Source organism: Urocitellus parryii, chromosome 3, assembly GCF_045843805.1.
Source record: "Urocitellus parryii isolate mUroPar1 chromosome 3, mUroPar1.hap1, whole genome shotgun sequence".
Taxonomy (NCBI): Eukaryota; Metazoa; Chordata; class Mammalia; order Rodentia; family Sciuridae; genus Urocitellus; species Urocitellus parryii.
This window is the reverse complement of record NC_135533.1, coordinates 100,093,444-100,104,692: the sequence shown is the minus strand read 5'-3', so window position 1 is coordinate 100,104,692 and position 11,249 is coordinate 100,093,444. Positions and strand designations below refer to the sequence as shown.

At 38.3% G+C, this 11,249-nt stretch overlaps 1 protein-coding gene and 1 pseudogene across 1 annotated transcript; both read left to right on the top strand.

The window, feature by feature from the left end:
• The first annotated feature begins 220 nt into the window (after window positions 1-220).
• LOC113198060 (uncharacterized) lies at window positions 221-8,409 on the top strand. Its single transcript, XM_026410635.2, is given in 5 exon segments — window positions 221-367; window positions 4,006-4,168; window positions 4,413-4,493; window positions 6,696-8,210; window positions 8,213-8,409. Coding segments are annotated over 5 exon segments (2,103 nt in total).
• A 2,285-nt stretch (window positions 8,410-10,694) lies between these two features.
• On the top strand, window positions 10,695-11,042 carry LOC113198058 (large ribosomal subunit protein eL34 pseudogene; annotated as a pseudogene).
• Window positions 11,043-11,249: the final 207 nt, after the last annotated feature.

Here is an 11,249-nt window from a genome sequence, read left to right as displayed (position 1 = left end):
AAAAAAAAAGAAAAGAAAAGAAAGAAAGATGGCTTGAGAGCAACTCAGGAATCAGCAGGACCCTATTTCTCACAGGCTCAAGGGTATAAAAGTATAATTCTTTCTTTTGAGAATAGAACTCCTGGGTACTCTGCTTCCCCACTGGGCAATCTAGCAGGTTGTTTCTCAGGATTTATTTCACCTTGTTCAGCCCTCCATGCAGTCAGAGGCCACTGCCACCATGGTCCAGGAGGACCTAGTTCCTATTGAAGTCAGTAGCAGACATGACATTGACCACTTGATGGTGGTTTTGAGCAGTGCAGAATGGAAGAAGTGTGGGGTCGTGGAGGCTCCCACCAAGGCTTCAAAGGAAGACCTGTGTGGCAGGGTTGGAGTGCTTGCAGGAATTCTTTAAGTAGGCAGTGGGTGAAGCTATAAGAATGAGCTGAAGTACCATGGAGAACCTGGATGTCAGGAATGTGGATAGCCTGCCAAGGAAAGCCACTTGGAATAAGCAGAGCCATCCAAGAGTGGCTATATGAACTGCAGCCTGAAAGACCATAGAGTTGGGGCTGCGTTAGCTCTTTGGAGCCCTCAGGATGCCACCATGTGCCCTGGATATCAGATTTGAAGCTATAGGATTTAATGTATACTGGACAAGCACTCAACCATTGAGCTGTGTCCTTAGCTCCTACTTTCATTTGAGTACTTGTGTGATATGTTTTTCCTCATGTGTTTACTTTTCATCCATATATGTTTATATTGAAAGTGAACTTCTTGTAGTGAATATATAGTTGTATTTTATTTTCTAACCACATTTGCTGTCTGATATTTCTTACATCCTGCCATGTCTGTTCTAGTGCATCCTTTGCCACTTGAAATCGTGTATGCCTTTGGTATGCCCTGTAGCATTTTCTTTGTAGCCTGGCATGTTATGCCAAGTAAGAGGAGCTGTAGGAAATCATTTTAGCTATGTGGTTAGGTGTAAGAGGCTGTTTTAGTCTGTACAGATTACAGTAATAAAATAACCTAGAGTGGGCAATTTATAAACAATATGAATTTATTGCTCACAGTTCTGGAATCTTCAGAGTCCAAGAGCCCCAGTAGATTGCATGTGTGGTGAGGGCCTTTCCTTTATAGATAGCCCTGTCTGTGTGCTGTTACACACCTGGCAGAAGTTGTGAAAAAGCTACCTTGGTCTTCTTATCAGGGTATTAATCTTGTTTACTGGTGCTGTACCTTCATGAATTAATCCATTTCCAAAAGCCCCACCTCTGATTACTGCTACTGTGAGGATTAAGTTTCAACAAATGAATTTTGGGAAGACACAAATATTTACACCATATTAAAGGGCTCTGTAGCCAGATGTGGTGGCACAGGCCTGTAATCCCAGTGGTTCAGGAGGCTGAGACAGGAGGATCACAAGTTCAAAGCCAGCTTCAACAACTTAGTGAGACCTGTCTCTAAATCAATAAATAAGACAAAAAGGACTAGGGATGTTGCTCAGTGGTTAATCTCAGTGTCTTCTCCTTACTTTTATATTCAAGAAGATTTATTGATTTTTTTTTTCTTTTTAGTCTCTTAAGTTCTTTACTTGGTTTAGGAATGGAAAGCTGTCTTTCAGATTTCCATTACTGAGAAAAAATTTCCTGAGGTCATCAACTTAAAAGGAGGAAAGGTTTATTTTGGCTCATAATTTAGGAGGTTGCAGTCCATGATGAATTTACCTCATTACTTTCGGGCCTGTGGCAAATGGCAGTGGAAGCTAGCCTGGATGCTGGAACAGGCCAAGGTCCCAGTGTCCCCTACAAGTGTAGGACTCTGATAATCTAACTTCTACATACGAAGCCTCACCTCTTAATGATTCTACCACTCCTTCTTATAAATTTGAGCCTTTCACACATGGGTATTTGGGGTACATTGCAAACTAAAGCAACTTTCAGGCTCTTTAACATATAGGGCTGGATGCTAGGATGGTATATTTTTATAGTGTCATCTGAATGTCTATGCAGACAACCTAAAGAATTTATCTCTGTAGAAGTATGTATATGATAAATTATATTAGTAGTGTCCTTAATGTTGAATTTCCCTCTATTCATGGGATAAAATCAAATTCTTTCATTCTTTTTTTTTTTTAAAGAGAGAGTGAGAGAGGGGAGAGAGAGAGAGAGAGAATTTTTAATATTTATTTTTTAGTTCTCGGCGGACACAACATCTTTGTTGGTATGTGGTGCTGAGGATCGAACCCGGGCCGCACGCATGCCAGGCGAGCGCGCTACCACTTGAGCCACATCCCCAGCCCCAAATTCTTTCATTCTTTATGCTTTTATTTCTTTGCTTTTATCAGCATATATTAGTTTTCCTGTTACTTTTCTTCTTCAGTCTCTTACATTTTCTTCAAGCCATTTTCTTCACTCTGATGACTTCAAGCAACAGTTAAATTGTATTACTTTCAAAATTTTTAATATTCAGCTTACTTCTCTCCTGGACTCTCCAGAATCATATGTTTGTAATTGCCTTTTGGACATTCCACATCTGGGGCTTTAGGATTCCAGATATGATGTGTTCAGGTATGTGTTACTTTTGCCATTATGTTCTTATGTTTTCTAAATTATCTTTATAGCACCAGTATCTAACTAGCAGCATGCATGCAGGAAGCCTAGAAATATAAGGTCTGTTTTAATCTTCTGCTCAGCAAGTTAGTACTAAATTCTGTTCCTGTCTTTTCTTTTTTGTCTTTTTGGATTACTTATTCAGTGTTCCTACTTCTCTATTTTCTGATGGTGGTTTTCATGTAGTCCCATCATGTCTCATTCTGGTTTCTTCCCTTCTACTCTTCATTAACCCTTTCCAATTCTTTTTGTAAATTAAAAAAAAAATTGTAGATGTACAGAATGCCTTTATTTCATTTATTCATTTATTTATTTGTTTATTTTTATATGGTGCTGAGGATCAAATGCAGTGCCTCACACATGTTAGGCAAGCACTCTGCCACTGAGCTACAACCCTGGCCTCCAGTGTTTTTTTAGGGAATGACTACTGAAATGTAGAACTTCTTAGTTAACTGACCTGATCTTCTATGATCTCACTGTTTACACCCTGTGGTTTGGAAAGTGGCAGTGCTCAGCCTGAAGTGAACATAAACATGCCTTTGGCATACAGGAAGGAAATATTGGGATGCCTCTCTACATGCTTTTAATTTGTAAGTAATTATAAACAATGTTCTTAAAGTTGGAATCTTTTCGGTATTTAAGTGTAGAATCATCCACTCCATAATCTCTTCTTTCAGTGTTGTGTTTGTCGTCATGATTCAGATTCCTTCACCTGGATTCAGCCAGGTGTGTGGTGTTTGTGTGCTGGTGATGGGATTCCTGCTGTTACTGATAGTCATGAGAACACATGGTTGATACATGGCAGAGCTTAAATGTTTTTGGTTTTTCAGCGAGGGGCAGTCTTATAGTACAAAATAGAACTTTATTCTCCTTCCTCAATTCATCTACATGGAAGTTGTGTTTGGTTCATCAAAGAAATTATTGTGGGTATTTATTCTTGTGTTGTCTTCATACTAAATAATAAGTGTTTTGAACAAGCAAAATTATATTCACACTTTAATCCCTAGCAACAAGGTTGATTTTCAGATCCAGAAGGTAAGCTTGATAATAACATTAGTAACTAATTAATAAAATGATGCATGACTTTAATCTTAACTACTTAGGAGGCTGTGGCTGAAGGATCATAAGTTCCAGCCAGCATGTACAACTTATCAAGACCTTATCTCAAAGTGAAATGAACAGGGCTGGGTTTGTATCTCAGTGGTAGAGTGCTTGCCTAATATGTATAATGCCATGAATACAATTCCCGGTGGTAAAGATAAATAAGTATTTAATTAAAAGGGCAGGATAGTGTATGATTTTTCTTTTCCCTGCCATGTAGAGTATAAAGCAAGCTGCATTCTATGTAAAATTCACATAACCCCCACTCCACAGCACACCCAAAAGCCAGAACTTCCAAATTCTAACTCTTTAGACTAGGACTGATGATTTGAGAAATATGCTGTTACAAGTACTAGTGTCATTTGAGGATGTGGCTGTGGACTTTACCTGGGAGGAGTGGCAGGACCTGGATGATACTCGGAGGACTCTGCACAGGGACCCGATGTTGGAGACCTACAGTTCCCTGATGTCACTGGGTGAGTGAAACTCTGCAGTTATTCTCAGAAGCAAGCCCTTTCTATAATAAACACATGAACACTTGTAGGATTTAATGCTGTTTAGATGGAAGATTCCAGTCTATGAAGAATTGATTGTGTTCCCATCTCTAAAAGGCTTACATAGGCTTCTTAGTTGCCTAGCCCCTGAAGTTGAGCTGTTGAAATTCTTCAAAGAACCTGCCTTAATAGTTTGGTAAAGTCCCAAGTTATTTGCCATTAACAGGACATTGCATCACCAAACCTGAAGTGAACTTGGAGCAAGGAGCAGAGCCGTGGATGGGAGAACTCCCAAATGAGAGCATCAGTGAGTGCATATTGGGCTGGGAGGTCCTGAAGAGGAGAGCCAGGAGATGTTGGCCATGTTGTGCTGTCTTCACAAGCATTCCCCTAGGTCCCAGACATGGGAACAGCTGTTCTATATACTAAGACATGTGAAATATAATCACTAAGGAGGACTCTCACATATATTCCTACCTTTAATTTTGCTGAATATTTTCTTACATTTACACCAAATCTAGTCTCTTAGACACTTCTTAGACATTTTTCTTTGATTTCTACTTTTTCTGGATTCTCTGTTATCTCTTATCCTTCATTCTCATGTACTTTTTTTTTTTTTTTGCTGTCAGACATTTCTTCATAAATTTCTTTATGCTTCAAGCACATCCTAATGGAGCATATTTTTACTACCATTGATTTTATGTTTGTACCTATGACAGCAATGATGGTGATTCTGTGCCTCTCATAGAATTTATTTATGATAATATTTAAATGAGAAGTTCCTGTGTATTGAGTAGGCAGTTAAGAACTGTGAAGAATATTTAACCAGAGTGAGACAAAGAGAAACAGGAAATGTTAAAATTTAAAAAGGATGGTGAGAGAAGACAGCCTTAGGGTGATTTTTTTGTTCATTGGTTGATTTGTTTTTATGGGGCTGGTCATAAAACCCAGGTCCTTGTGCATACTCGTCAAGCACTTTTCAACTAGGTTATATTTTTAGGGGAATTATTAATGTTTACACTGGTATTGTTTCAGTTACTGGTTTTGAAATTTTACAGAAAAAAACATAGGTTGATATAAAAAAAAAAGATCTAGATTTGCAAGCAGAACTCAGTCTTGGAAATGTAAATTTGGAAATTGATAGTGTAAATGTGGTAAAGTTATTCTTAGAAATTCAACAAAGGATTTCATAAAGAAAATGAGAGAAGTCCAGAGTCACATATGTGAACCAGGATATCAGAAATCGTCAAAGTGAGGATCCAGTATATGAGCATGGAAAGGGGTGGTCTTGGACTTGGGGAAGAGTCAGGAAATTCTGGCCTGAAGCACAAGAGAACCAAGGGTTTTACACTGAGCTGACATTTTGGGGAGTAGAATTTGAATTTAGCATTTCCCTTTTCTCTTTGTGGCTATTATTCTAAAACAACATACACAATGAGAAGTGTACAGAAGACTACACTTTGCATAAAATTAGCAAAACTGCTAACACTGCAGTGCATGAGATTATATTCCTCAAAAGCAGTGGATTATCAAGCAATTGGTACATGTCCCAGGAATAGTGGGGAAAATGCCAGGGCTGTTAATCTCAGAAATAACCAGAAAAACACTTTCCAGAGATTATGGGCACCAAAGGTGAGTGTTTAGGGTAGGGCTCTGAAGCTTCCTGTACTTGTTTTGGTTCTGAGAACTGGAGGAAGCCAGGTTAAATTAGAAATTGTCAGAAAGCTATCCTTTTCTAGAGTGTAAAACAATTTTATATTTAGAAAACTCCCATATACTTATAGTCTTTCTCCAGGGAAAAATGAAAACTAAATGAACATAGATACAAAACACTTTCCATTACCCATGTTCCTTCTCTAGGGGACAGTCATTTGACCTGATTCACCCTACAAGGAGCTGGTCACAGAAATTCTTGCCACCTTCAAAACAGAATAATGAGAAGAATCTCAGTGGGAGATAATTGTTATAAAAAAAAAAGTGGAGATAAAGAACAGGGAAAACTAATGGCAGGGTATAAGCACTCCATAATGAAGAATTGTTGCAAGAAGTAGCTGAATATTTTAACCAAATGTCTGTCTCTTCATGAAATAAACATAGAAAAACAGTTGTGCACTAGAAAAACTACCAGTGCAATTTATTAAATGAAGTCAGTAGGAAGAGAATGCAAAACCAATACTTGTTATGTATTTTATAAAATTTTACGCCGGTAGGATATGCTCGTACATATACATGAGCATTCCATAGAAATATTTAAGCCAGGTGTGATGACACTTGTCTTTAGTAACTCCAGCCTCTTGAGAATCTGAGGCTGGATGATCACAAGATTGAGACCAGCCTGGGAACTTGGTGGGACCCTCTCAAAAACATGAAGGGCTATAGATGTGGCCTAGTAGAAGAGTGCTTGCCTACTATGCATGAAGCCTTGGGTTCAATCCCAGCTGTCCCATGAAAAGAAGAAATGTTCATATGTAGTTCATAAGTGTGTTCTTTTTTTTTTCTCTCATTTTAGATGTGAAGAAAATGGATGATTTAATTGAGACTAACCAGGGAAGACAAGATAGCCATTTCTGGCAAGATGTAATGAACACCAACAACATGTTAACAGAGGAAAGAGATGGATTAGGAAACACTTTTTCTTTGATCCCAAATTGTATTTCAGATTTGATTATAAATAATGGAAAGCCTGAAGAGTTTAATATATGTCAGAACTCTCATCTCTCTATTGAGCCTGAGGAGATGCATCCTGGAGAGAAATCTGGTGATGACTATAACATAACTGGGAAATTCCTCAGATGTCCTGAACATTTTGATCAGCATCCCAAGATTCACCCTTGGAAGCAGAATTTTGAATATAGTGGAGAAAATTTTGAATATAGTGGAGAAGGGAAAGTTTTCAACAAAGAGGCAGCCGTACTGAAAAAGAGTGTTCAGATTGGAGAGACTTCTGGTAACCATAATGAATATGGGAACAACCTTTATGAGTCGGCTCTTATTGACGAGGAAGGAAGGAAGATTTTTTATCAAGAGTGTACTCTCAAACAAAATCAGCAAATACAAACAGAGATGACATCCTGTGACTGTCTTGAATGTGAGAAAAACTTCATTAGCGAATTAGATTTTCCAGTACATCCGGGGACACATACAGGGCAAAGACCCTACTCATGTGACCAGTGTGAGAAATCCTTCAGCTATAGGTCAGACCTTACAGTCCATTGGAAAACTCACGCAGGTGAGAATCCTGACAAATGTACTGAATATGTTCAATCATTTTACCAAAAATCCTACCTCAGAGACCCTCAGAGAATTGACACAGGGGAGAAACTTTATGAATTTACTCAGTATGGAACAACTTACAGCCGGGAGTCAAACCTCACACTCAATGAGGCTGTCGACACTATGGTGAAACTCTATGAATGTAATCAATGTGGAAGAACTTTTCGCCAGAAATCACACCTCACTCGACATGAGAAAATCCACACTGGGGAGAAACCCCATGAATGTAATCAATGTGGAAAAACCTTTGGCCAGAAGTCCAACCTCAGGAATCATCAGAGAATTCACACAGGGGAGAGACCCTATGAATGTAAGCAGTGTAGAAAAGCCTTTTGCTGGAAGTCACAATTGACATATCATGAGGCTGTCCACACTGGGGAGAAACACTATCAGTGTAAGCAGTGTGGGAAAACCTTTTATCAGAAGTCAGGTCTCAGGAAACATCGAAGAATTCACACTGGGGAACCACCCTATGAATGTAATGAATGTGGAAAAACCTTTGGCCAGAAGTTCAATCTCTGGAAGCATCAAAGACTTCATATAGGGGAGAGGCCCTACAAATGTAATCAGTGTGGAAAAACCTTTTGTTGGAAATCACAACTGAGTCAACATGAGGTTGTCCACACTGGAGAGAAACACTATGAGTGTAAGCAGTGTGGAAAAACCTTTTCCCGAAAGTCCAGTCTCAGAAAACATCAGAAAACTCACACAAGTGAGAAATCCTATGAATGTAATGAATGTGAGAAAACTTTTACCAGAAGTCCTACCTCAGGAAACATCAAAGAATTCACACAGGGGAGAAACCTTATGAATGTAATCAATGTGGAAATCCCTTTTCCCAGAAGTCAGACCTCAGGAAGCATCAAAGAATTCACACGGGGGAAGAACCCTATGAATGTAATGAATGTGGAAAAGCCTTTGCCCAGAAGTCAGACCTCAGGATACATTAGAGAATTCACACAGGAGAGAAACCCTATGAATGTAATCAATGTGGGAAAACCTTGGCAGGAAGTCACAGCTGACTGGGAAGAAACCCTATTAATGTTAGCAATGTGAGAAGACCTTTTGCTGAAAGTGTAAGCAATGTGGAAAAACCTTTAACCAAAAGGAAACATCAGAGAACTCAGAAATGAGGAACCCTTTGAATGTAGTGAATGTTGAAAATCTTTTTTTTTTAAAGTTTTTTTTAGAGAGAGGGGGAGAGAGAGAGAGAGAGAGAGAGAGAATTTTTTAATATCTATTTTTCAGTTCTCGGCAGACACAACATCTTTCTTTGTATGTGGTGCTGAGGATTGAACCCAGGCCGCACGCATGCCAGGCGAGCACGCTACCGCTTGAGCCACATCCCCAGCCCGAGAATCTTTTACTAGAACTACAACCTCAGGAAGCATCAGGCAGCTCTCACAAGGAGAGAAACCCTATGAATGTAATGAATGTGGAAAATCCTTTGCCAGAAGTGAGGGCTCAGAATGCATCAGGTATTCTTACTGGAGAAGCCAAATGAATGTAAAGATTGTAGGAGAATGGGCTGTGTAGCTCAGTGGTAGAGCACTTGCCTAACATGTGTGAGGTACTGGGTTCGATCTTCAGCACCATGTAAAAATAAATAAAAAGGTAAAAAAAAACAAAATTATAGAAGGCTGGCATGGTGGTGCAAGCCTGTAATCCCAGCGATTTGGAAGGCTGAGGCAGGAAGATCGCAAGTTCAAAGCCAGCCACAGCAACTTAGCAAGGCTCTGAGCAACTTAGTGAGGCCCTGTCTCTAAATAAAATATTTTTTTAAAAAACGGGGCTGGAGATGTGGCTCAGTGGTTGAGCATCCCAGAGTTCAATCCCCAGTACAAAAAAAAAAAAAAAAAGAAGTTTCTACTGTATCATCCTTCACTAAATATGAGATAATCCACACAGGGCAGAAACAACTATCAACATATTCAGTGTTGAAGACCTGTTATCAGAGGTTAGTCCTCAGGAAGCATCAAAGAATTCACAGTGAGAAGAAGAGTATGTGGAAATTTTTTTTTTTTTTTTTTTTTTTTTTTTTTTTTTTTTTTACCAGAAGCAGACCTCAGTAGGCATCAGTGAACTCACAAAGTAGAAAAAATCTTATATGGCATAAGCATACTACTCGTCCCCCAAAACTATTTTATTTTTTCTGGGACACAGCCTGCGTTTCTCAGGTTTTCATATGGTCACTATCATCAGTTAACTTAGCTCTGCCTGGGGAATATGGAAAAAAGGAACATTACTTTAAAACCTGCCAACATAAGAACAACCATTCAGTTATCTTAGATTTTTCTTTTTAAAAAATTTTTTTTAAATGTTGATGTTAAGAGACATCCAAGCTCCACTGTAGTCCTCATTCCAACTTTTTTTTTTTGGCATTGGCTGGCAACAAAATCTCAAATAGAACTTAGAGTGCTTACAGAACAGGCCACAATTCCAGCTGTTTTACCTGGTTCTGATGCTACAATTGATACCATCATTTCCTACTAAAGACGTTGCAATTTTTTTTAACATTTTTTATTTTTTGGAAGTGGTTGGAAACAATACCTTTTTTTTTTTTTTAATGTGATGCTGAGGATTGAACCCAGGGCCTCACATGTGCTAAACGAGTGCTCTACCACTGAGCCACTATCCCAGCCCCAACAATTTTTAATTTTTAATTGATGTCATAGTTTTTAGCATTCTCATTTTTCCCACTTCAGGAACATGTTAATGATGTTTAAATAGGCATCAGTGAACTCACAAAGTGGAAAAAATCCCAAGTACACTCTCTGAGGCATTGAGGAATATAAAGAGAAAAGATTAAAGAAATTGAAATGCTACATTACAAAATATTCACTTGTTTAGCAGTAAAAAGGAATGAAAAAATATGGGATGAATTGAAAACAATAATGGCAGACAGATCCAACAGTATCTAGAATAACTGTGTAAATGGATTAAGGAATATATCAAAAAGCAGTGATATTCAGATTTAATTAGAAAACAAAATACAACTGTATATGAGTAACTCAAAGTTACAAACAAAAGCAAACAGTTGAAAATGAAGCTATGTACACAGAAACCAGAAAAATTACTAAAATAGCTTTATTAGTACTAGAGATGGATTTTGAAATAGAGATCCAAGGATATTTTATATTGATAAAAATATCACTCAGTAACATAGAGGAAATACTAACATATATTTAGCAATTAGTTCTTTTCCTCTTCAAGGTGGTGTCTGGAGACACTGAGAATGGTCCAGCATTTGACATACTGTAGACATTTCTACAGTACAGCCTCTAAGTAGGCTGTCCCCAAACCCTGGAAACAGAGTTTGCCTTTACACCAAGGAGGTTGGGAGAGCACCAAAATCTGCATGTGTTGTATACCCAGGGAGACTAATAGGGTGTTGTGTAGTGAAAACTAACGTTCTTAGGAGGTTGTCTAAAATGGAAAAAAGAAAAAAGCCAGCCAGGCCCATGGTTCCGTCTGTGCTAAATGTGTTTGTGACAGGATTAAGCATATTTACCTTATTGAGGAGTAGAAAGTTGTGAAAGTGTCAAAGGTTCAAGCATAGTCAGAAAGCTTAATGAAAAAATGAAACTTGAGTCATAAATTCTTGTTCTGTGGAAAAAAATACATATATGTGCCCAATAATATATCACAGAACTATGTCAAATAAACAAATGGAAGAAGAAATATAAAATTGAAGAATTCTGGTTAGAGCCTTCAGGACCTTATTTTCAATACAGTTTGGATGTGTGTGTGTGTGTGTGTGTGTGTGTGTGTGTGTGAATTAGAACTTGAG